The sequence below is a fragment of the Trachurus trachurus genome, assembly GCF_905171665.1.
Source record: "Trachurus trachurus genome assembly, chromosome: 21".
Lineage (NCBI taxonomy): Eukaryota > Metazoa > Chordata > Actinopteri > Carangiformes > Carangidae > Trachurus > Trachurus trachurus.
The window spans coordinates 28,559,365-28,587,314 of record NC_139899.1 but is presented as its reverse complement, the minus strand read 5'-3'; the positions used below and the strand labels follow the sequence as shown (position 1 = coordinate 28,587,314).

The following is a 27,950-nucleotide window of genomic DNA, read 5'->3' as shown; positions in this document are numbered from 1 at the left end:
TGAGCTGCTCAGAGCTACGCTACGGAGGCTCATGGGATTTCTTAGTTTCCCTCATCAAACTCATCAAATACACAATCCAACAACTCCACAACGCTCTGGTGGACAAGTTGTGAGCTGCACATTCACCACGCTATGAGATAATAACACAACGTTACCAGACAGAGTCGTTTTAGAGGTAACGAACCTACTGCTATGACTATAGGGATTATGGCAATGGGCCAATTTGCCAAAATGTTGAACTAATCCTTTAAGAAATAACTATGAGTTGGAAGAAGTTGGGGCTTCTTCCTGAGTTACAAGACACGACGGGAAGTATTTACTTTAAAAAAGTTTACATTTTTATTTTTTCTTGTTTCTCCTAAAATAGACGACGTACATTGTGGGTTTTTTTTTCAGATTTAGCAACATCTGGATGCGACTCGACTGAATGTGGCAGATGTTGTTCTTTTCGTTGCTTGAATATTTGTCATTTTACAGCAACACACTTCAGTTTTTAGGGTTCGTACATGTCTGTGTTTGTGAATGTGAATGTGTGTGTCCACCTCGTGTTTGATCATGTGTGTGTGTTCGAGCGCCGCCGTTCCTCTCGTCTTTAAGACCAGCCAGGTGTCACTCAGCACGGTCATTCATTACCGCGGTAACCTGGCCTGAACCTGGCAGACGCTGACTTCCTGTCACTGATACTTCCCCTGACCTTCAGTCTGTGCCAGCCCTACTCTATCTCCCCCTCACACACACACACACACCATTTTATATGCACACTTTCTCTCCTTGTGGCCTGTTTTCTGAACTAATACCGACACTAAATCTAACAGACTCCTTTGTCTCAGCACTTAAACTCCCTGTTGGTTGGTTGGTTTAGTGTCGAACGTCGTCACACTCCTCCAACATCTTTACAGGATATTAATAAAAAAAAAACAAGCAGCATCATCCGTCACTCTCTAATCGAACATTGTTTGGCTGCTGCTCTTCGTCTCATATCTCATATGTCATGTTCAACCCACAGGAGGAAACAGGTGAGAGCTCAGAGTCAATCAGGTGTCGGTGAGTTCACGCGTTCAGCAGCAGCAGCAGCAGCAGCGGTGACGACGGCCGGAGAGGAGCTGGATGTTTGTCGTGTCTCTCTCTGAATCTGAATCTGTAGCTTTAGGGGGGCGGGGGGGAATTTAATTTTGAGCTCATAATTTACATAATCGTGTGTTTGTGATGTAACCGTGTGTTCCTGTGCCAGTCTATTACGTTATTAACAACCTTTTTTTTTAAACTGAACTAAAAAAAACAAACTCTTAACTCCCTGCGAGTCTAAAAGTCTAAAATGACTTCCTGTTGGCTGCTGTCCCGTCACATCGGCGGCAGCAGCTGCCAGGGGTTCTTACATTCTCACTAGTAGAGAAAGAAGAATAAAAAAGATGAAATTATCATTTTAATGACTCAGCACCGGGAATACGTGCTGCCGTCCCCCGACTGACACGTCTTCATGCTTACATCACAGCTGCTACATAAGACGGAGAAGATAATCTGATTACGTTTAAGTTCAAACTGATACCAGCTACGCAGCAGCATGCGCTCTTTTGCTAATTAATGAGTTGATTTGCTTCATTAGGAGGAGAGAGAGACAGAAACTTAGGATCGGAGTAGATTTTGGAGGTACTTGTTGCATATTAATTTATTATTATTCATTCTTGACTCTTTGGAGCGCTGTGATCTTCAGCCGTGGAGATGATGATGATGATGAAGCGATCCGAGTGTCTCTTCTTGTTGGACACGGGAGGCGACGACACAGTTTCACCACCAGATCTAATTAGCGGCTTCTGACTGTGTCGTGCTCGGCAGGTGGAGTTCGTCCAGTGTCAGATTTTTTTGTGTTTTTCGACTCAACTTTTGAAACTAATAAAGCTGAAATCTGAGCTCCAACCAGATAGAGTCCATGTAAAGGAAGGACAGGGATGTGACTGAAAGCTCCAGCTCGGCCTGTAAACGGTGTTGTTGGTTCGCCGCCTGCAGCAGCTAGAGACTTATATGTCCATCAGAGAGAAGAGGAAGGCAGAGGAAACTCGACTCTCTCCTCTTGGCCGATGAGGGCAAAGTCAGGGCTTGTGGCACGCATTAAGGAACCGGCCATTAACACTGGGAATCGTTTTGCAGAGCACACACACACAAAAACACACACACACACATAGACATTTGAGGTGTGCAGAGAGGAGCTCCTGCACCGAGGCGAGGCTCTGCAGAGGGATCAGCTTCCTCTCTGCAACATGAGGCGGCATCTTTAATGGCTGCTGACATGGTGTGATTTCCTCCTCTCAGATTCTTTCCAGTGCTGCAGGTCAAGTGAAGACACCGCTTCAATCAGCCAGCTGCTCTTTATTTGTGAATGAAAAGTTTCCGACATGTATTATTTTTTTATATATCATTCAGCAGCACTGAGGTTGAGCTCTGCAGATCAGATCTCTGTGGCTCGGAGGCGATGGGAGCGACTGTATGAAATGTGACAGTATAGATTTATAACGGAGCCACGTGAGGCTGAAACAGGAGGCGGAGGCTTCACACATTTTCTTATTGGTGTCCTCAGAGCTGGCAGCAGCAGCAGCAGCAGCAACGACCCACTGCTCCCAAACACCTTCACACGGCAGAACAACCTCAGCTCCTGTGACCATGATAACACTTTAACGCCATTCCCCCGCCCCCCAAATATACAGCACAAATTACTATAAGAGACCACTCCCAAAATCATCAGTTTCTCTGGTTTTACTATTTATAGGTATGTTTGTTTTATTCTATCAACTACCGACAACATTTCTCCCAAAACTGAAATAAAAATATTGTCATTTAGAGCTTTTATTGGCTGAAAATGACTAAACTAGTCTAAATAACAAAAAATATCAAGTCTTTTTAGGCCTTGAATAATAATAATAATGCAAATAAAACATGTTCATATTTATTCCTAAACAACACAGTAAGATTATTTTAACTCAGGAAGAGTTTATAAATCAGTTTTTGTGGGATAATGTCAATGTTTAATCCCAGCAGTGGTTTTTATTTATAATCTTCCTATAAAACCAGATGTGGTTCAGGTGACGACCTCATCAGTGTCTCATTAAGGAGAATGAGTTGTGTTTGTGTTGGTGTTTAAACAAGAAAAGAAAAGAAAGACTGTACATGTAGAGATGCTTTTAAGAAACATTTGTGAAAGTGGTCTCTTAATTTTTTCAGAGCTGTATATAATAATAAATAAATATCTTCTTTTGCCCCCTGAGGACTGGTAAATAAAGTCTTACATCATCTGAAGTCGAGAGGCAGATTGAAACGCCGGGGCCGAAGCCAACCACATGCTCCACACCATGTCATCCACAATTAAGTCAGCGAGATAAAGGACAGATGACTGTGGATGGAAAAGCTCTCAGATTCAGCCTTGCCAGCCTCCCGTCTCCGTGGCAACCGAGCCCCGGAGTGCAGCAAGGTCTTCTTGCGATGGGACGGCAGGAAGTGCAAAAAACCCTTGTATGGTCGTTTTTTATATGGCGATGGCGGCCGGCCGGTCCGTCGGTCGGTCGGTGTGAATCACAGATCGTTTTTTTTTTTGTTTTTTTTGCTCATGCAGGTGCCGTGTGCACCCAGATCCTCGGCAACCATCTGTCACCGCCGCGGCTCCTGGAGGCTCCGCGAGCTGTCGCTTTATTTACCGGCCACCGAGCCACGTTGGAGAGCTGTCAGGACCCGGAGTGTGTGTGAGTGTGTGTGAGTGTGTGTGTGTGTGTGTGTCAGCAGCTTCACACAGATAACCTTTGCATTAACAAGATGAAGTGGGTGTCGTGGTTTACTGTTAACAAACCTCCAACAGTTTGTTGTACTGTTGTTATGAAACCTTCAGAAAACTTTTACTTTTACCTTCGACCATAAGACGACAACGAGGTGTGAAAGATGAATTATGTTTGTCAAACTGGTACGACCATCGTTTATCTAATGCTGCTAAGTTTTATGCCCCTTTTTACCTCTTTTGTTCAGGCCTGTTCCTTTATTTTATCGATTTCATCTTTTATATTATTGTGGGAGGACCGATCATTCATATCTGTGTGTTTTATGGAGTCGCAAATACACTTTGTGTGATTCAGTTGTAATTTACAGATGGATGGGTGAGAATGGTGAATTGTTACGTTAATGATCATGTGATGAACCATGAAAAATCAGAATAAAAAGAGAATTGAAAGAAGAAATTTCCTGTTTTAAGCCGTTTGGGTTGTTTTTAGCTGCAGGTTAATTGGGATTCTGAGAGACTGAGAGTGTTTAAAGTAAAGTACAGCGCCCATGTTCATGTTGAGATGATATAAAAACTTTTCAGACTACTCCAAGGTGGATGAGAAAGAGAAGGAGTAGGAGGAGTTATATCTAGAGATGAAAGGTGAGAACTACATCAAGATGTTTGTGTGGTTTGACTTTTATCATTTATTTGGGGGCGGGACAAAACTTTCTCACTGGTCTGAAATTTATACATGTATATTTTAAATCTCTCTTTTTCATCGGATGCTCTGACGATGTATCTGTCCACTAAATATTAAACCTACTGGAGACAAATATTTACTGTTTATAATGAAATGACTGTTTTATTACACACTGGACACAACAACATGACTGTTTTGTTATACTCCTACAAAGATTAGCTATATGATTTTTATTGCTTTTCATTTGTAGTATTTATTGTTATTAATCCTTTTTCATTGATGTTTGCTGCTAAGACATAGTTTATAGTGCAGGTGGGATCACCAGAGGCCCTGCGATACGAAATGATCATGATATTTATGTCTCGATACGATATTATTGCGATATTAAAAAAATATTGCGATATGCTGCGATACATTGTGGTTTATTCACTGTTTTCAATCGCAAACAAAGTCTAACATCACTTTGTTACAATCTGTTTTTTCTAATAAGATAAACTTGGCGTCCGTATATCGATTCAATATTGCAATGTAAAATATTGCGATACGATGCTGTATCAATTTTTTCCCCCACACTGAGTTTATAGTTATTTAAAGTTTTGTTAGGACCTGAGACATCGTTGTATATTTGCTGTACATTTGTATATGAAGTGTTTTCGTCTTTTCAGTCCTGGACTTTATTTGACCTCCCTGATAAAACTATGAATAAAGATGAATCTGTGCTGAGATGCTTTTCCTTTCAACTTCAACAACAGAGAAGTGTGTATTACAATGTTGTATAATCACATGTGTCACACTCATCATTTAGAAAGAGGTTTAGAAAAGTTCAGCTGTCGGATCTATTTCAGTACAAGAACAGTATTTACAGTAAACAGCCTCCTCCTCAGTTCTGATGATGAGTTGGTAGTGAATGTAAATGTATTGATGCGTTCTGGAGGCTGTTGTCTGTGATTACACTGTGATGACACACAGACTGCTCCAACAGACCTAATGAACCAATAAGCCTCATTAAACCAAGACGGCCTGTTAAGTACTATTGTCTGGCTCCATCTGACACACTGGCAGTGCCACCCCCCCCCCCCCCCCCCCCCTCACACACACACACACACACACACACACACACACACACACACACACCACCACCCACCTCCCGCTGCATGTTTGAGAAGAAGGAGCCATTGTTTGGACAAAGTCAAAAGTTGAAGGAGTTTGTGCTGCAGCTTTAAGACGGAAAAGTACAAATAGAAACCAAGTGGCACACAGATCAGTGTGTGTGTGTGTCTCCAGCTTCCTCTGTGTGTGTGTGTGTGTGTGTGGTTGCATGTCCACACTGTCATGTATGCAGATATGAGCGTGGGCGTCGTTGTGTAACATCATCGCTTCCTGCCAGAACCCGTCCTCTCCTCCCAACGTCTACCTGCGCACATATGTCTTTACACTTATGTCACGTCTGTTTATTCACACTGGTGCGTTTGTCTCTGTGTGTGTGTGTGTGTGTGTGTGTATCTGTGTGTGTGTGTGTGTGTGTGTGTGTGTGTGTGTGTGTGTGTGTGTGTATCTGTGTGTGTGTGTGTGTGTGTGTGTGTGTGTTGCACATGTAATGAGCTTAATGAGGCCTGAATGTTTTAAGAAGAAGAAAAAATAACAGCAAACGCAGCAGATGGGCTCCTGCTTTAGCTGGTCATGGTGATGACTCAGCTCAAAGTTTTGGCAAAACATCAAGGTTACCAGTCTGGTTTCCATTGCGACACTGAAAAACACACGATGCCTCTGACTTACCAGGCAGGTAATGGACGATGATGATGAGTTTATTATTTGCACAACAGATTAAAGGAGAAAAAAATAAAAAAAAGAGAGGGGAGTGAGTTATTTATAGGAGGCCTGTGTGAGCTGAACACAGTGGGAGCCATTAGGATAAATATGAATGGGTCTGGTGCAGAGGTGGACGGCCGTCTGAAGCAACACAATCACACAATCAGTGCGTTTACATGCCCAGATAAGTCGAGTTGCGCTCATAACTCGACTTGAGCATCTCGTCTGAGTTCGGTCCTCGTCCCAGTTTATACATTACTGTATATGCAGCAGGGAAAAACGAATAATTGACAGAAACATGTCCTCCTCCCCAACACTAGGTGGCGATAGGCGTAGTTTCTTTTCTGTCACGAGTTAAATAACTTAAACCGGGCTGAAAATATATACACAAATGACTCGGGTCAGTCCACGGGCTTCCTGTTTTTTTATAAAACACATCTTCTCACTGGTTGCATCGGCCCAGCCTCTTTTATAGTTAGTTAGTTAGTTTTGCTGGGTTCGGTCCGGCTCGTATACGCTCCACTTTGTGTCGTCTCTACTGTTGTGAAGCATCATTGGGGTCCTACACATTTGAAATTTCCAAATTCCACACCTTTTCCCAGATTTCTCGGTAAAAAAATCTAATAATTTGTGATATATGAGTAAATAGTTGTGCATTATATAAAAATATCATGCAATTAATCATTTGTTTTCATTATTCTCAATGTGTGTATGCCATTATGTAACTGGAGATTGCAGCTAGGTACAATAGTGGCGCGCATACAAAATAATTAACCCAAATAACTTCAGATAAGACCAAACCCAGATAAGTATTAAGATAAATATATTTCCATACAATAATTTCCATTTTTCAGACCTGGAAATGTATAAAATCAAATTCCATACTTATGTAGGAACCCTGAGCGTGTGTTGTCCAGTTTCAGTCAGATTAAGGCGTAAACAGGCAGAAGAAAACCGGTTTCCAATCACATTATCTGGGTGTTTGAAGCAGATTTGGAGAAGTCTGGTACTAGTCGGACTAAGTTGTGTACGTGCACTTCAGTCGTCCAGTTATAGTCCATAATAAGGCCATAATTTGTTATTTTAACTGCCATGTTAAACTGTACTGACTGCCACTGACTCTGATTTCACAGTGTGGACACTCCTCTGTTTGTCACCTCTGGTACAAACGTCCCTGAGCCTTTGTACCACTATCTCCATCAGGACATGACGATAGAAAAAAAAAAAAGAAAGGGTTGCTAAGCAACTGGAACCCGGCAACATGTTTCCTTCCTCCAATTAAAAGAAGCAACCGGCCCGAGAGGCAGCAGAAACTCACTGATGAATCTGCTAATTGCTGGTGTCCACACAGGCCAGATAATCTTACTGTAACAACTGTGGCTCAATCAGACAATTAGAGGATTATGTCTGATACACACAGCTACTGTAACTACTACTGCTGCCGTCCCGGCTGACCAGCAACCACCTGTTATTATGTTGGATCGGCCCCGGAAATCTGATTCAGATGTATTATCAAGGTTTTATAGAAACTTTGTGTGTTTTTGTTGTGTTGTGTGTTTTTATCCTTCTGTGACTCTGTATTAACTTTGTAAGTTATTATATGATTGAAACAATGACTGTGTATGAAGATGGATGACATCACAGCTTCCTCAAAGTGACACCAGAACATCTCCGTCGCCCCCTGGTGGCTCCGCCCTCTTTAAAGGGATAGTTCAACATTTTGGCAAATTGGCCCATTGCCTTAATCCCTATAGTCATAGCAGTAGGTTTGTTACCTTTAATTGTCGGTGCAAGCTGTTTTTAGAACGGCGGAGCAGAGCCGTGAGCTGCTCAGAGCTACGCTACGGAGGCTCATGGGATTTCTTGGTTTCCCTCATCAAACTCATCAAATACACAATCCAACAACTCCACAACGCTCTGGTGGACAAGTTGTGACCTGCACATTCACCACGCTATGAGATAATAACAGAACGTTACCAGACAGAGTTGTTTTAGAGGGAAATTCATGCAAAACCGCTGATGCGTGCTGCCTTCAGGGACAGTTTTTCATCAAGCAGTCTCTGTATTTCCCTCTAAAACAACTCTGTCTGGTAACGTTGTGTTATTATCTCATAGCGTGGTGAATGTGCAGGTCACAACTTGTCCACCAGAGAGTTGTGGAGTTGTTGGATTGTGTATTTGATGAGTTTGACGAGGGAAACCAAGAAATCCCATGAGCCTCCGTAGCGTAGCTCTGAGCACCGACAATGGGCCAATTTGCCAAAATGTTGAACTATCCCTTTTAAACAAGATAGTTTTACTTATTCTGTTATTTCTAGTAGAGCTCTTATCTACATCTCACGTAGCTGCACAACACTGTGGCTATGACTAATTCAGTGACACAAAAACAAGACTAAGTGGTTTATCGAAGGCTTCTTCTATTCAGTGTTGATGCACACAGCGGCCATATTGGATTGCGAGGTCAGGGTCACTGTAGTTCCTCTGAGTTTCCACGAAAGAAGTTCCTTGTAAAGTTTAAGAGGCAGGAGGAGACACTTCACAGGAACCGTCTGGACTCTTGAGGCGACGTAATCATTGTGCAACAGTTTCAATCGTTGCACAATGGCGTAACCGTCTGTCCACGTATCACACATCTTGTCTAATTTTACTGCTCTTGTTGTTTTTTCCGGAAGTGTAGATGCTCTTTACTAACGCTCCTCTTCTGTTGAGTTTTAAAAATGCTACTTATTTATGCGTCATCTGTCGGTGTCACATAACGCTCAGCCACGGATACTTGATCGTTTTGGACATTACCACTTCTATAAGTGCAATAAGGGACCATTTTTTACATTATTCATTCATTATTTCCATCCATTAACGGTGCAATATATGTGTGTCCCTATTCTTGAATATTTATTTCTCATTAGTTAGCATAATAGTTGTTGTTTTTACGTAGTTTTAAGTGCACTTGGGGGGGATTCCTCACCAATTTCATTGTACAATTTGGGTTATAAAGGGATAATAAAGACTTTAAAGACAATAAAACAATAAAGACTATTCTTTTATATTCGATCAGTATGTTTAGATCCAGTTAAAAATTAGATCTTGTTTGTTGTAAATTAACGATGGAGTTGAAATCTGAAATCTGACAGGTGTGTGTGTGTGTAACAGCATCAACTTACCACTCCGATAGAGAAGTAGTTGTTGACGATGCTGTAGGGGACGGGGTCGCCCTTCTCCTCCTTGTCGTCGGGGACGATGTCGATGTTCCAGCGGTCCAGCACCACGTCCGTGCTGTGTTCAATGTCCCGCAGGAACTTCAGCAAACTGCCGCCCTCGTAGCCTGCAGAGGAAAACCACGGAGGTCAGAACGGGTTCAGGGAATAACTTTTTTTGATATTTGATTTATATAATTTCTCTTTTTTCTAATATTAATGTTTAATTGAGAACTTCTATAATATACAATTTTCTTTGAGAGAGGAGTTTAAGGTTGAAAAGCTGGTTCAGTAACAAGGTGAATGATTGTTTTGTGTTTTTAATTACATGACGTACATAACATAACATAACGCACATTATCTAATGACAACATTTACTCAGGACTGTGGCTGCACCTGAAGGCACCACGGGGAGCCTCCTCTGGTTCACCATCACTCTGTTTCCATAAACACACTCTCTGACGTACGGGTGCGTGTAACATATCACAGCAACAATTTCCTTTTCATATAAAAACATCCTGGAAGACTCAACACACACACACACACACACACACACACACACACACTGCACTTTTCCTGTGTTCAGCTGAGTGAACACTATGAATGTGTGCATAGAGACTGTGCACTGTTATCTCATATTTAAATTATACTGCATCTCCCCGCTCTCTTTCTTTCTCTCTTTATGACGCCCGTCTTTTTTCACTTCACCTTCCAGTGTGGCCTGGGTCGTCCGTCACACACACACACACGTCACAGATAAGTTACACACACATATACACACACACGTCACACACACGTCATCTCTGTCCTGGTACAACCTGACCCCGGGAGTGTGTGCAGCCATGTTAGCAGGTCTGTGACAGTTGAGTGTTGCTGCTCTGAGCTAAACGCTAACGGAGGTAAAACGTTAATATGCTGCCAAAGACACAACGCTAACATGCTAATGGTTAGCCAGGACGTCCCGACGCTGCAGCTGATGGACTCTGACTGAGACGTTTCATTTCAAACCGTTTGTTTTTCATGATGGTTTTATGAGAATCACCACAGTCTGTGGGGTTCATCCTCTGGGGACAAAATGTTTTTACAATTTCATAGTTTCAAAATCAATTTCAAAATCACTAAGAGACAAAAACAACGACCTGCTGGTGGTGATAGGAGACAAACATCCTCTGAGGATCATGAACGTCTCGCAGTCCGTAACAGCTCACAGTGAGAAATTTCAGAATTAATCAATGTAACTCTTTATCCGACATTCGAATACGAATTAACTTTATTAATCCCTGAAGGGAAATTCAGCATCATGGTGCCATGAAGTGGATGATCCGAGGTCAGAAAGGCCTCCACCATCTTCAGTGAGCATCTCTCCACCACACACTGTACATACTGTATATATGAGTATATATTATACATGAGCTGATCGAGCATTTTCTGTGGTGGCTCCTAAATTGTGGAATAAACACCCACTAGAAATAAAACTGTCCCACATCCTGCCTAATATTCTTTTAAATCGTGTCTTAAAACGTATTTTTATTCTTTGGCTTTTAACTCAGCATTAGAGTTGTGCGGCCTCTGTTCTTGTATGTCTTTTTATTCTCATTTTATTGTATTTTTAATCCGTCTGTTCTTTATGACGGAGTATTAGGGCCACATTGAGAAAAACATTTTTTCCACAGACTTCGAGAATAAAGTCATAGTTTTACAAGAACAAAGTCATCATATTACCAGAACAAAGTTGTAATTTTATGAGAAAAAAGCAGCGATTTCCTCCAAGTCCGACTGGTTCTTTCTGCAGAATAGATGCATTTTCTTGCATATAAGTGATGACAATGTGGTGCTGATGTGCCAAAAGATTAAGTATCTACTTGTTTGTGAAACCTACTGAGGTACAACTTCATGAAATGATCCACGGCCCACATTCGAACAACTTTCCTCCTCTAAAACAACAGGTTAGAATATTATGACTTTATTCTTGTGAAATTATGACTTTTCCACGAAGTCTGCGAAAACATTTTTTTCTCAGTGTGGCCCTAATACTCCATCGTAGTTCTTTTATGGCTCTTACTAATTTTTTATTTTAATTCCTTTTTATTTTAATTTTTAATTCTTATTATGTGTTTTCTGAACCATTTTGTGCTCTATGTCCTGTATGTTAATCGCTGTGCAGCACTTTGGTAAACTTTTATGTTTTGGTAATGTGCTGTATAAATAAAGTGGATTGGACTGAATATAATAACTGAATAACCAGGTTCAGGGACCAACAGACTCTGACAGTAAAACTGAATCTCCGTGAGGTTTTTGTACAGTTGGACAGAAGACGACGTGACAGGAAGTGGTGAACGAGGATGATTGGCAGGTTAATCAGTGAGGAAAACAATCGTTAGCGGTGGATCAACCGATCCCATCGTTCCTCGTTCCTCCCTGGAGCCGCGAGTCGAGTCGAGCGTGGCTTAAAATTGACTGTTCACAGATCAGCCTCGCTCGCTCTCGCCGCTGCCAGAGTAAATATTCATCAAGCTAAATGGCTGCAGAGACGTCTCCGACCCAGGAAATATGATCTATCTATTCCAACAAAAAGTCCCAGAGTCCCTCCCTCCTCCTCCTCCTGGACCTGGCAGCTTATTGACAAAATATCATTCATAAGCCTGGTTAAGTGCTCTGCTGCTCCTCCAGGCAGCAACAATCAAGCCGTTAGAACCAGCCACTCTAATTACTGCCCCCAAGAACTGCAACAAATCAATGGCTGGCAGAGGACTCACAGCACAAGCGCTTTGCATATTAACAGTTTTTAATTCGACGCATTAGAGCTCCCACATTCCTCCTCCTGTCGCTCATTTCCCAGAAACGTGACCTCACACCCGTCTGCTGCTCTCTCTCCTATCTCCGTGTCCGACGACGCCTCGCGAAGTCAACAGACGACACCTTTTATATTTGTCTTTAACGAGATGAACAAGATGAACCTGAATAATAGAGGTAATCTGGAACATTTCCAACACATTTACCCAGACAAACAGGAGGAATCTGAAAATGAGAGTTGAAGTTCAGAGCTCCTCAGCCCTTTGATGAGTTTTTTTTATCCCCCACCATGACATCATCTGAGGTTTGAAGAATTATCTAATTTTACTCTGAGCAAAGTTGGATAGAAATTAAAACAATATATTTTTCTGTGTGAGCTGTTTCCAGAATGAAACGTTCAGAACATGACTTAATGGTTTTTATTAGTCAAATCCATTCACCAAATGGAAATGTTCCACATGTTGTGTGTATCGTTTTCAGCCCGACCTGGCACCTTTGTTCATTTGCTAACTCGTAAACTGAAACTGAAAGTAAAGTTTTGTGAATTTGAATGACACTGGCTCCACAGAATGAGACTGAAGAGAATTTGTTTTGCATGTGGCATGAGTTCACTGGACGCACTTCAATAGGAACTGACTCCAATATTTAGGCCACACAGAAACTAAGTTTTCCAGTGAAACAACATTTCCAGTCTGCGTGCGTACACATGACACCACTGAAAACAATTCAAAACGCTGTAGTAGTACACCAGGCCTGTGTGTAAACAACAGAAAGCAGCATGGAGGCTAATGAGGCGGTGGTCAGTGTCTTTTACTGTTTCGCCTCCTCAAAATAAACACAATGACCAGTTTTCCAGCGCTGATGGAACGCGAGCGAATGTAATTTACAACCGAGATGGAAAGGAGTCGCTATACGTCATCACGTAAATTAGCGGGTTGGCCCAAGTGTAACGTTCCCACTGCCGTTAGAAGCCGATTGTAAGGAGGTTTAAACAGGTTTACTGGCCGGTGGGAAAAGGGCATAAGATGTCCACATGTCTTAAAGGTCCAGTCTGTAAAATGGGGGGAAAACCGTGACATTTAGCTTTCAGATTCTAGATCGCAGCGCTCACTCGCTCGCTCGCACTCACCCCTCCCGTCGGCAAAGTGACGGTTTACCAAGACAGGGAGTGTTTCAGGAGCATGGAGTGATGAAGTGAAGATCTAAACCATTTAACGATATATCTGCTGTTTCCTTTCTCCTTCTTCTTCGTTGATTTATTTATGAACGTGAAACTCTTGAAACATGCTCTCTGGTTGGCTGGATTTTCCATTCGGGCTGCCGTACAAACATGGCGGCGCAAGATGGCGACACTCTCTAAAGCAAGACCCTTGTTATATGTAGATATTATTAGAAGAATTATAAGGCTATGAAAACCAAACAAATTTTATTTTATAGCGATTATACACTTATACAAATATATTCATGGGTACTATATTCAATTTTTGCCAATAAACCTTGACAATTATTACACACTGGACCTTTAATATAGTCACCAACTGTGTGAAGAATAATGTTGTTCCATACAAACTAAATAATATGGTAATAATTATGTCATTGTTGTCTTCATAACTTGTTAGAAAAAACAATAATTACAGGTTTAATATTCATAAACCACCATCAAACACACACACACACACACACACACACACACACACACACACACACACACACACACACACACACACACACACACACACACACACACACACACACACACACACACACACACACACACACACACACACACACACACACACTGAGTGGCTCACCTCCTCCCCAGCGTAAGCAGCGAGCCAGGTCGTTCCCTGTGCCCAGAGGGAGGATGGCCACCGGAGGGTGCCGGGCGAAGTTGGCTTTATCTGTGACACAAACAGCTCCGTCTTATGTCTGGTTGGTTGAACAGACCTCCACACAACAGTTTCCAGCTCCACGGGTGAATTGAAGGGAATTTATCTTTTTTTTTTTTTTTTTGTAGCTTCAGCCTTTTGTATCCGTCCGTCTTTATTCATCATAATAATAAACCGGTTCTCACTGCTGCTTAGATCTGGGAACGGGGCGATGTTACTCTGAGTCAGCACTCCGACTGTAAACCTCAGTCAGATGAAAGTTAATTTAGTCAGATTGTCCAAACCATTTTATTCCGACAGTAAAAAATGTTTTATCATCGCAGAGGAGGAAGATTATGAGGAGAGACGATGATGATGGTCGGTCCGAGCTGAGTCAGGAACACGACTCCTGTAAACCTGATGTTTACTCTACATAAAAATCTTTATTGTTTTCATTTCTCTTCAAGTAAAAACCTGCACATTGACTCCTTGCCACAAAATATATCCTGTATATTAAAAAATGCCATTTTAATTTTCCTGAAATATCAACAATATAAAAAAAAAACATAAAAAATCTTAAAGGCTAGGAAAAAAGTTGGTGTTAAGGTGTTTTTACTTTAATTGATGCTGCGTTTCGTGATGTTTCTATGGTTACAGCTCATTAAAATTCAACCGGTTTCTTTGGCAAAGAGGTTTGACGGTTTGTTTACGACCCGTCTGATCTGCTGACTGTTCATATTCGCTGCCCAGACAGACGCAGTGTTCCCAGGTCTGAGCAGAAACATATAAAACAACTGCAACATCACAGTTACAATGTAATAAAGTGTGATGAGTTCCTTTAAAGGGATAGTTCAACATTTTGGCAAATTGGCCCATTGCCATAATCCCTATAGTCATAGCAGTAGGTTCGTTACAAGCTATTTTTAGAACGGCGGAGCAGAGCGGTGAGCTGCTCAGAGCTACGCTACGGAGGCTCATAGGATTTCTTGGTTTTCCTCATCAAACTCATCAAATACACAATCCAACAACTCCACAACGCTCTGGTGGACAAGTTGTGACCTGCACATTCACCACACTATGAGATAATAACACAACGTTACCACACAGAGTTGTTTTAGAGGGAAATTCATGCAAAACCGCTGATGCACGTTGCCTTCAGGGACAGTTTTTCATCAAGCAGTCTCTGTATTTCCCTCTAAAACAACTCTGTCTGGTAACGTTGTGTTATTATCTCATAGCGTGGTGAATGTGCAGGTCACAACTTGTCCACCAGAGCGTTGTGGAGTTGTTGGATTGTGTATTTGATGAGTTTGATGAGGGAAACCAAGAAATCCCATTAGCCTCCGTAGCGTAGCTCTGAGCAGCTCGCGGCTCTGCTCCGCCGTTCTAAAAAAAAAATAGCTTGCACCGACAATTAAAGGTAACGAACCTACTGCTATGACTATAGGGATTATGGCAATGGGCCACTTTGCCAAAATGTTGAACTATCCCTTTAAAAACAAGTGTTACATGACATATCAGGGTCAGTCGGTACCTATGCAGTCGAGGATCCAGCCCACGGTGCCGTCACCTCCGCAGGCGAGCACCTGGAAGTCTGGGACGTCGTGGAAGAAGTTGAGCCTGAGAAAACACAACAAGAAAAAGATCCAGAAGATTCAGAAACAACTTAAAGTGTTACATAAATAAATAAGTGTGACGGGTCATGACGGTTCTGGTTCTGAGTGTTTTAATGCACAGACAGACGCAGAGCGAGGGTTGAAGCGACGCGAGGCCTCTCCAGCTGCAGTCACAGGGTGCACGCCCTTCAAAGGGACTTTTAATGTGCGTCGGGGACAAAGGTGTCGACAGCGGCTTTCATGTGTCTCCGTCATGAGACAGCTGCACACAGAGGCCGACCACCTGGCCCTGCACAGCGAGGGCCGCCGCCGCCGACCGACCCTCCAAACCAAACCACAGCCACAGCTTAAAACCAGCACAACACAACACAACATAAGGTCGAGGTAGAAGATGATCTGAATTCAACGGTTTCAGGAAAGGACTGAGAGAAAGTGTAAAACAGAAGAGAGTTTTTTGGACTGAGTATTTTAAACTATTTATTGCACTCTCCGCACTTTTTTTTCTCTTTTCTTTCTTGGATATGTGTGCCAGTGTTGCTACTGTAGTGTATGTATTGTGTATGTATGTATTACAAGTACAAAGCAGCTGTTACAACGCCACCTGCCCAAGACAAATTTCCCTTCCAGGACAAATAAAGTTTATTTGATTTGATTTGACTGTACATCTAATTCTTCGACTTGTTTTTTCCCCTATTCTGTTATGAGTTGCTGTATCAGTATGTCTGCCTTATTTTATTTCCTTTTGCTTATTTTTTATTGATTTATTCATTTTGTTCTTCTTTTTCTCCCAAGTTTAGTTTGGTGTGTTGTTTGTAGTTGTTGCTGCTTTTTTATTGGTTCAGGATATTTGTGTTTGTTAAATATTTGAGCATGTATGTACTGTAAGTATTAACATCACCAACTAGCTGACAGCTCTTGGCAATATTCAAAAAGAGACTAGTGTTAAAATGAACAGAACAACAAATATTGGTTTGACTGTTCTTTTTTTTCTTCTTTTTTGTGTTACTTGAACTAAATTTATCTGTATTAGGTTTTTTGTTTTGTTTGTGTTCTTCTTTTAATCTCACTTTTCCTCATTTATTTAGTACTGTTATCATTACTACTACTATTACATTACTACTATTATTTTTACTATCTCTACCTTTTCTCTACCTCGCACAATCTTATTTCTTTATTTTGTTTAAATTATTTGTTAGGTCAAGGTGAGGTCGTGCTATCAGCCTTTCGGGTTTCCGACCTCACCTGCACATTTTTCATATCCTCCTCCCTATTAAAGATAGATAAGTAAATATATTTGTTTTATTTCTTATGTGCAAATAAAGTCTAAAAAAAAAAAAAAGTCTATATTTATATGTATGCATATGTGTATATTCAGATTGAGTAAATTGATTTTAAGGAATAATAGTGGCTGCTCAGACAATGTGGACTAATGTGGATCTATAATAAACTAATAAACTAAATAGCTGTGACACGGTGGCAGTGATAACACGTCACAGTATTTGGCAGGATGTCGCATCGGAGACGTCACATGCGTAGAAAAACACATAATCCTGGTAGATTAGTTTTTTACTGCTCCTTCCTGTTCTGATAAAATATTTGCCAACTTGATAACCAGTCAGAGTTTTTAGCCGCTGATCCATCTGGACTTCCTGGATCTGACGCCGAGCCTCGCCGCCGCTACCTGAATCAACAAGAACCTCGGCTTCCATCAACACTGTCGACCTTCGGTTGGATTAGAGCTGAAACACGGGTTTTTGTTTGTGGCCGTGGGGGGTTACATACGTACGACAAACATGAGCATCAGTGATGAGATTCTTTTTTACATTAAAGCTCTGAAACAATGAGTGGAGGTAGAGAGAAGCTGCTGAGCCTGTTGCTAGGGAGCCCATGGTAACAGTAGTGGAGATGAGATCAGCTGAGAGCAGGTTAACCCTCGACGAGACACGACCGACCTCCCTGTGTGTGTGTGTGTGTGTGTGTGTGTGTGTGTGTGTGTGTGTGTGTGTGTGTGTGTGTGTGTGTGTGTGTGTGTGTGTTGGTCCCTCAGCAGCACCAACACCAACAGCATGACATCACCTCACAGACAGAAGAGCCTGTATCAACAGTGATGCAGCATCTATTGTTGTTACCACATGTTAAGTTGAGTTTCATACATCTGTATATAAAATATGTTAAAAACATCTATGATGAGGTTTTATAGGGTGAAACTCATTAGGGGTGTTATGGTCTGTGTCTTATGAATGGATATATTATTATCACATATACACAATGTCTCGATAGAATATAAGAACATAAGTGAAATACTTGTAAATAAACATATAATAAAAGCAATTTTTATGTTGTATCATTTTGCAAGTTCATATGTTAATACTATATTTAATTTATCTATGCAAGGTTCTTAAAAATAATAAGAACTAATGTTTATATATGTTTTTGAAACTGTTCTCAGACTTTTGGACTCTACTGTAACAGGCTTCCATATATCTATATGTACATTCTTACATTCTTTCTTTCTTTCTTTCTTTCTTTCTTTCTTTCTTTCTTTCTATCTATCTATCTATCTATCTATCTACCTATCTATCTATCTATCTATCTATCTATCTATCTATCTATCTATCTATCTCATAAGCATACATACACATACATATTTGCATGGGCTAGCTACATATTAGCCGCCTATGGACTGGTGTTGAAAATTAGCACTTGTGCTAAACACACTCAAGCAAAGCATCTGGTCTGTCCACTGGAACAGTCTTAATGTATTTGTGATGTCCATATCAAATAAATAAACATAACATAACATAACATGTGTGTGAATATCCAATTTCTATTTATAACAGGCTTCATGTGGAATTCCAATAGACAGTATCTTAAAACATGATTATTAATTTATTATTGTTAATATATATAATATTATCAATAATAAATTAATTACTCATTGATTTCAAACATGTTCCTTCACATTCTGGGAAACCAGCCTCAAGACTTTGCTGTTTATTATATAAAGATATGTCTATAATATAAGCATACATACATATATTATAGACATGTGTTACATTAGGAGGATAGGGTTATTAACCTACTTTACCTCACCTACAGAATAGACATAAATGCAATTGTTCCAAATTCTTTCAAAGGTTTTGTGTTTAACTTTAACTTTCTTCTTTTATATGTACATACATTTTCTATATGCAAATCCAATAATTGTACAGTCGCCTCATGAAGCAGACTGCAGAGCTCTCAGGGAGGACGTAGCGTCTCATCATCCCTGTGGCGATGCTGCGGACGCTGAGGGTGAAGCCTTTTCTCTACATGTCACTGAAGTAAAAACTTGGCTCAGGCTGTTTTTCCCCTGCAGCAACCGGATGATTGCACCGACCAAGGCTAAATGTCCAACAAGAGCTCGGAGCATCTCACATCACATGTACAGACATCTCTTTTTCTACAGGAGTCTTTGTGCCCGACGCTGCATCATCATCTCCAGCTTTCTCTCCTAAGACCTGAGTGCGTCATTGGGTCGATTTTCCCACAATGGGCTCTCGAGGGCAACAGCTCTGTTTGCCATGACTGAGAAAGAGAGAGAGGAGGAGGGAAGGAGGGAGGGAGAGAAGGAGGGAGGGGAGGGGAGATCTATACAATTGGAAGTGAATGCGAGAGATTCACCTTCAAGGTAAAGCGTATCACGTCGCTGGTGCTGCGTCGGGCGTTTTTTGTTTCCGTGAATGGACACGAAGCTCAACAGCATTCATTTTAAAAGTACAAGCTGTGCTCAGCTCTGACGCATATGTATGTGTGTGTGTGTGTGTCGAGAGGTCAAATGCACAGCGCAGCAGTAATGCAGTCGTCCCATTCCCCTTCAGCGACCTCCAAGGCCGGTGAAGAGGTTGGTGTTTGAGCGCAGCAGCAGCAGCAGCAGCAGCAGCAGCAGCAGCAGCAGCAGCAGCAGCAGCAGCAGCAGCAGCAGCAGCAGCAGCAGCAGCAGCAGCAGCAGCAGCAGCAGCAGCAGCAGCAGCAGCAGCAGCTTCCTGATCGTTCCTCTGATCGTCTCATCTGATCCACACGGCTGTAAAATAAATCACTGGCTTCTGCTGCCGCTTTTCATCTATTAATAAACAACAGCTTTGTTTTCTTTTAAAGTCAGACGCTCTTTGTTTCAACTCAAAGATGAAGTTTCGGTTGAGTCTCGACCTAAAAGAACCTGAGCGTTTTTTTTTCTTTAAAAAACCGCCGACAAGACGTGATAAAAGTTTCAACAGGACATGAAACAACACTCAACGCGAGATATAAAACCTGTCCACAGGAGCCTCGCAGTGAATATACTCATAACTTTAAAGCTAGAAAACAAGTCCATCTGCATATTTCAGAAGATTTTTGTAAGGTAGAAAACAAAGGTGTGTCCTCCTCAGTGGACTGGTGTCGATGGACGACCGCTGATCGCTGCAGGTCAAGACAATGTTTGACTCTCATTCCCTTCAACATACTGACTCGTATTTGTAGTTTTTAATTAATCAGATATAATTCAATGTTTTGTGTCAATTTTGTTTCAACAATCAATCAGGTTATTAATGAGAGAGAGAGAGATGTCGTGTACCTCTATGGTAACTTTACTTACCGTACATAACGTATTATAATGTAACATACCGTAACTGTTTCCTGCTTGGCAGCTGAATGCTGGAGCTCTTGGCATCTCAAAGAGTTTTTTATTGAAATTTAACAATTTTAAGGATTTTTTAAATGAATCTTTTGTGCACGGAAATGTTTCATGAGAACCCACATGTATAAGAAGTCCGGAAGGGTGGATGGTTTTTTCCTGCTGTGATATCTGGTGGATTCCTCCTACCTCGGCCTACTACATCTACCATGGCTGTGACAGCCTAAGCCAGTGAGAAGATTACTTCTGAATTCTTGGACAAAGGAATCCTGCTCTCACTGAATGAATTCCTGCCTAGTACGGTACATCTTGGTAAGAGTTCTTCCCTAAGTTTGTTTGAGAGTGAGATATCATCAGGTTTGAAGATGTCAAACCGTAGAAATGCAAACAACACTAGCAAGATTCAAGGTGATGAGTCAGTGGTTGTCACTATGGACATGGTCAAGGACATGTTGGATCAACAGAAACAAATCTATGAAGAATTACTAAAAAGACAAGAAGCCTCTTTTAGTGCTTTCACCCAATTGATTCTGGATTCAACAAACAAAAGAGCTGATTCTCTGCTGACTGAGATTCAAGAACTAAAGATCAGCCTGAAATATTCTCAAAAGGATATAGATGAAATGAAAGAGGATCAGTCTAAATATTCTGCTGAGGCTAAGGATCTTGAAAAAAAGGTCTTAGATATCAAATCAAAGATCTTGGATTCAAAGCACAGTGAGGAGAAGTTGGATTATCTGGAGAATCAAACGCGGAGGAACAATCTGGTGATTGAAGGCCTCAAAGTTGACAAACCAGATGAAAACTGGGCTGAGACTGAGACCAAGGTCCAAGAGCTGTTCACCTCAAAACTCAAGCTGGATGCTGGCAGCATTGAGATAGAACGTGCACACAGGAATGGAAGATTCAGGGGTGATACTGGAAGACCAAGGCCTGTTGTGGTTAAACTTTTACGCTTTAAAGACAAACAGCTCATCATGAAAAAGGCAAGAGCTAACCTCAAGAACACTTCCGTGTACATAAATGAAGATTTCTCGGATCAACTGCGCAAGAAGCGTGCTGAACTGCTGCCTGCAATGAGGGAGGCGAGAGCCAGGGGGGACTATGCAGTTATTAGTTATGATCGCCTCATTGTAAAACCAAAAAGGGATGGAGGAAGGACTGAAGCCTAGTACAGTGATTTGACTATTTGTGTTTTTACTGTGTTTTGCCAAAGGGAATACTGAGGAATAACTTTCTATGCACTTAAATTTACCAAAGAAGGGTTTAAAAATTGCCCATCTCAATATATGCAGTCTTAAATATAAAGTTCATGAGGTGACTTTTTTACTTAAAAATGAAAACTTACACATACTTGCTATTTCAGAAACGCACTTAGATTCATCAATAGATGTAAATGAAATTGCTGTGTCAGGATATAATGTTTTTAGAAATGATAGAAATTGCTATGGGGGTGGTGTTGCAATATATATCCAGAATCATATACCTGTGAAGATTAGAGGGGATCTTTTGACTTCAGCTATTGAGGCATTATGGATTCAAATACATTTACCTCACTCTAAACCATTTCTTTTGGGTTGTTGCTATAGACCACCAAGTGCAAGTATTCAGTATTTAGATGAAATATGCTTTATGTTACAAAAGGCTACAGACTGTGACAGAGAAATTTATTTTCTTGGGGATCTGAACATAGACTGGCTGTCAGCAATGTGTTCAATGACTAGAAAACTGAGTGATATTGCAAAAGTGTGTAATTTATCTCAATTGATGACTGTACCTACTCGGGTGTATACAAATTGTACAGGACAAAAATCAGCCACTTGTATTGACCACATTTTTACAAATGCTAAAGAATTATGCTCAAAGCCTGTATCAATCCCAGTTGGCTTTAGCGATCACAATTTGGTGGCAGTTGTTAGGAAAGCCAAAGTTCCAAAAGCTGGACCGAAAGTTGTCTTCCAGAGATCTTTTAAATTTTTTTGTAAAAATAATTTTGTGGCAGACATAAATAAGGTACAGTGGGATAAAGTCTGTTTAATAAATAAAGTAGAAAAATCACTGGAACTATTTACTGAAATGTTCCTAGAGGTAGCTGATAAACATGCCCCCATTAGGAAAATTACAGTTAGAAAAAGGAAAGCACCCTGGATAGATGAAGAACTTAAAGCCATGATGACTGAAAGGAATAAAATGAAAACTCTGGATATTAAATCTGGCAATACAACTGACTGGAAGGCTTACTGTTTTCTTAGAAACAAAGTGACAAAAGCAAATAGGAAAAAGAAAAGCAAATATTATCAAAATAAACTAAATGAAATTAAACATGATGGAAAGAAACTATGGAAAATATTAAATGATATAATGGGTAGAGCTGGAGATAATACACCCTCCTTTCTAGAGTTAGATGGCACATTCATCACAAAACCTCTAGAAATTGCCAATTATTTTAATGAATATTTTATTGGAAAGACTGAGAAGCTTAAAAAAGATATGTCAAATTCTGATTCAAAAATTACAAACCAATTGATCAATGACTATCTTATGAAAAATAAAGACTGTGCATTTGATTTTCAATCAGTTCAGGTGAATGAAGTAGAGAAACTTCTCGTAAGTGTTCATAGTGGAAAACCCTCAGGATTAGATAATCTTGATGGGAAACTCTTGGGGATGGTCTCTGGCACTATTGCCTTACCCATATGCCATATCTTAAATTTGAGTTTAAAGGAGGGTGTTTGCCCACAAGCATGGAAAGCTGCAAAAGTTATTCCCTTACCCAAAAACAAGAAAGAGCCATTTGCAGGTGCTAATAGTCGTCCTATAAGCATTCTTCCTGTGCTGAGTAAATTAATAGAGAGAGTTGTTTTTGACCAAATTTCACATTATTTTTCAATTAATGGACTTAACAATGAATTTCAGCATGCTTACAAAAGGGGTCACTCCACTAGCACAGCTTTAATGCAGATGACTGATCAGTGGCTTAGTGATATTGACAGGAAAATGATAGTAGGTGCTGTGCTTCTAGATTTTAGTGCTGCTTTTGATTTAATAGATCATAAGATGCTCTTAATGAAATTGCAGGCTTATGGTTTTAATACTTTGACTCTTAACTGGATGAGGAGCTACTTATCTAATAGATCGCAAACTGTACTTTTTAATGGTAGTTTTTCTAATGTAAAGTCAGTACAATGTGGTGTTCCCCAGGGGAGTTGCTTAGGTCCATTGCTCTACTCTATTTTTACCAATGATATGCCACTTGCTCTTGGTAAAGCCAGTTTGGCTATGTTTGCGGATGATTCTACTGTATATATGTCATCAAGCAGTGTGGAGGAGTTAAATGTTCTTTTGCAAAATGAAATTACACTTATTGCAGATTGGGTAGCCAAAAACAATCTAAGTCTAAATGTACTAAAAACTAAATGTATTGTTTTTGGATCTTACTTTGCATTGAAGCAAGATATCAAATTACACATCTCCATAAATGGCAGCTGTATTGAGCAAGTTGATGAGGTTAAGCTTCTAGGGGTTAACCTTGACAGTAAATTATCATGGCAGAAACATATAGATAAAATTGCAGGGAAAATGGGAAGAAATATATTTATGATAAGAAGATGCTCCTCCTTTCTTACTCCAAGCACCACATTGCAGGTTATTCAAGCTTTAGTACTTTCTCATCTGGATTATTGTTCACCTGTCTGGTCAAGTGCAGCTAGTAAAGAACTCTGTAAGCTGCAGTTGGTGCAAAATAGAGCTGCACGTCTTGCCCTTCGGTGCTCAATGAGGAAAAGCATAGACAAAATGCATGTGGACCTAGCCTGGCTGAAAGTGGAGGACAGATTAAGACGAAGTCTTCTAACTTTATTTAGAAATATTTGTGTTTTAAAACAGCCGACTTGCCTTTACTCAAGAATAACATTTGTTCAAAACAGACATGGTCATGAAACAAGACAGGTGAGAAAGGGTCATGTAATGATTCCTAGACCAAGAACTAATGCTATGAAAAAGACAGTCATGTTCAGAGCCACTTCTGAGTGGAATAAGTTGCCCTTAATTATAACTCAAGCAACAAGTAAAGAATGTTTTAAAAAACAGCTAAAAAGGTTATTCTTGGGTAAAGGCCTGAAAACTCTGTGACCTGTTTTGCGGGTTTGGATTTTCTTTTTATAAAATTTGATCTCAGTGTTTTTGGTAACTTGTTTCATAGGCAGGTGTTGTGTGTGTGTGCTTGTATATGTGGGTGTGAGTGTGTGAGCTTGTGTAATTCTGAAATTAGTGTTGAAACTGTATTCATGTATGTATTCATGTAAAATATTATTGTTACTTGAATTGCATGTTTTTAACATGGACCCCAGGAAGAGTAGCTGTTGCAGTTGTAACAGCTAATGGGGATCCAAATAAACAAATAAACAAATAAACATACCATAATGATACATACTGTAAGATATCATAACATAAATGTAATGTACCATACTGTAACATACTGTAGTCAGGGTTTTTCCTGCGTTCAAAATTGCGTGGCGGCCGCCTCCACCTTATTTTGTGCCGCCCCCAGCGATATGCAGGGTTTTTTCTGCATTATAAATTTTGAGGCGGCCGCGCGCCTGAATCTTGATTGAAAATCAATGAAAGCTCAGTGGCGCTGTTTTCAACCAGAGACGTTCTCAACTCGACCGCAGCAGAAGGGGTGCGTTTGATTTAAACTCCGGGCCGGGCCGCAAGGTGACGTTGACGCGCTGCTTGTGTGCCCGCGGGGGCGGGGCTCATCGGGGCTCCGCTCCGTTCAGACGTTGTGCTGAGCGTGAACGCACCTCACCAGCGCAGAGCGTGAAGAGAGAGAAGGAGACGCGGTGGTGTCCTTTGCAGCTTGGTGACAGGACTTCGGGTACCCGTAAAAGCCGACTCCCAATTTACTGCCGGTCCCAAATTTTTAATAACCATGCTAGCGTTTCACCAACTCTCATCTCCGCCAGTCAGCCTCTCAACCTGCCGCCTCTCTCGCGTGTGGGCGCACCGCACGTAAACACTGTTTTTTTTTCTTCTGTCAGTGGGAAACACTGATCAAGCTGTGCGTACGCACAACTCTCCGCAATATTTAAGCAATATATCACGACAGGCCGTGGTATATGCTCATTATACCACGGCTATATATATATAGATCTGGGTGGTAGTAGCAAATATTCCTCTACTACCACCACCACCCCCCCCCCCCCCCACCCCCGCTGCCGCCTCAGCCGAAATTTTGGCCAGGAAAAACCCTGGTAGTGTACTGTGGCATACCATAACTTATCATATTGTAACATCCAATAACGTGTCATACCGTAACAGAACATACTGTGAGGGACAACGACCTGCCATACCGTAACATAGTGTAACATATCATAATGTAACATAACATAAAGATACATAGCGTAATAAGATAACGTAACGTAACTAGCGCAATGTAACGTAACATAATTCAAAGTATCATAATATAACACAACGTAACGTGACATACTGTAACGTACTGTTGCGTACCGTACCGTAGTGTACTGTAACACATCGTAATATCATACTGTAACGAACAATGGCCTGCCATACACTAACACACTGTAACATACCATAATGTAACATAGCAACAAGATACATAGCGTAACGTATCATAATCTCACATACCATAACATACAGTAAGACACCGAACTGTAACGTAACTTACCGTAACGTAACTCAATGTAACGTAACTCAACATAATGTTACGTAATGAAGCAATATATCACGATACCACGGCTAAGGGCCGTTCTTCGGCCCGACACGAAGCGAAGAGGTAAAACGGTTACCAATAATGGCAATATGAAAGAGGAATACGCAATCAATTTCATGTAATGTTACTTTTTATTCAACCAGAAATACATATTACCTAATAAAATAGCTCCACTGTGGAAAAAAATAGTCCCACCTCTCTGGACGTTAGCTCTGCATGTCGTCTTTTTCTCCGCTTTTTTTTTCAGGTGAAAGTCACTCTAGCATAGTTAACCCTCTCCAGAGGTGAAAGTTCACCTTAAACATGTGAATTCAACTACTTTAGTCTATTTGTTAATGTCATAAAAACACCGCGACTGTCTTTTGCTACCGACTTCAACAGTACGTTGTCGTGGATACATGGCAACAAACTTCCTTCCATTCATACCAGTCAGAGCGATTGACGCGGAGTGATAGCCTACGCTGTGATAAGGATTTAGAATAGTAGCCGTGGTATATGCTCATTACACCACGGTTAACAACCAATCAGATCGCCAGATTTCACCTTTCTGTTTTATAACGCAATGTAACCTACTCAAACGCATCATATCATTATAACTCAACACAACCTGACGTGGAGAGAAGCTGTGACAGGACGACGGCAGCAGACTCACCCGACCATGGGCCCCCCTTGGTCCAGACTGTAGACCTGCCGGGGGTTCAGCAGGTACCTCAACTTCCTCAGGACCCTGCAACAAACAAGAGACAGAGACAGAGAGAGAGACAGGAAATAGAGTGACTCACTGCAGATGAATAGTAACGTATTAATTACAACATCAGATTGATACAGGATCAATATCAGTCCTGGGATCTGTTTACGGTGTGAGGTAACACAGTGATCCACAGTAAACACTCTTCTCTCCTCTGATATAAATAGGAAGTAAGGGTCACTGATAAAGGGCAGCCCCCCCCCCACCCCCCCCAGTGTCAACAACACACACCATCAATCTATTCAAATACACAGTAAATGATCTGGTTAATGATCTCCTCCATGAGCTTGTTGACAAATAAAACAAACAAACCAATAAAGTGACATCATCTGAGAGTGAGAGGAGGGGAAAAAAAAATAAAAATGAGAAAATGCAGCAACTCAAAAAACAAGGATTTGCCGTGTCTGTGTTTTTAAATCTGAAAATGCCATGTAATAAATGTGTGTGTGCATATAAACACACTCACACACACACACACATACATACTGTATGCAAACACAGCTCCACCTCCTCTTGAATCCTCCCTGATCGTTCATTGTGCCGTCTCAGCCTTTTTTCCTGTTTACTTGTCTTCTCCTGCCAGTTTCTGACCTCCTGCATGTTTTTTTCTCTCTTTTTTTGCCTGTTTCCCTCTCTCTCTCTGTCTTTTCTTCTTTTCTTTCTTTCTGCCTGCTGGCCCCTCATCACCCGCTCCTGCCCGTCCCACCTTTCAAATAAAGGTGAACTGCTTGAACTTTTCACCTGCCGACAGCGACAGTCACATTATGAAACATGGATGGGAAAGTAAAAAAAAAAAAAAAATCCTGCATTGTGGATCACAACCAAGGATTTAGAATATAATCTATTGTATGGGATGGTGCTGCATAAGATTATCTCACTGAGTACAGTACACGTGGACTAGTTTCTGTTCAACCTCCACCCACACATCTCAAACAATCTAGTCTAAAGTCTTTCTGCAGCTTCTGTCTGAAATGAACACAGTCTCTATCTTTTCAGAGTTTAGAGGAGGAAGGAGAGACTTGATATGTAAGAAGTGGTGTTTTAGTTTTAGTTCCTCCTGCCCTTCACTCCTCCATCTCCAATCTTTTTTTTTTCCTT

At 40.9% G+C, this 27,950-nt stretch overlaps 1 protein-coding gene across 1 annotated transcript in view; it reads right to left on the bottom strand.

The window, feature by feature from the left end:
• The window catches only part of dgkg (diacylglycerol kinase, gamma), a gene marked incomplete at its 5' end in the record, with an annotated part of 126,927 nt that overhangs the window by 54,546 nt on the left and 44,431 nt on the right, over positions 1–27,950 (bottom strand). Inside the window, 4 exons of the mRNA XM_083997045.1 lie at positions 9,410–9,570; positions 14,047–14,136; positions 15,638–15,723; positions 26,757–26,831. Coding sequence (XP_083853171.1) covers positions 9,410–9,570; positions 14,047–14,136; positions 15,638–15,723; positions 26,757–26,831 — 412 coding nt within the window. The remainder of the gene's footprint in view (positions 1–9,409; positions 9,571–14,046; positions 14,137–15,637; positions 15,724–26,756; positions 26,832–27,950) is intronic.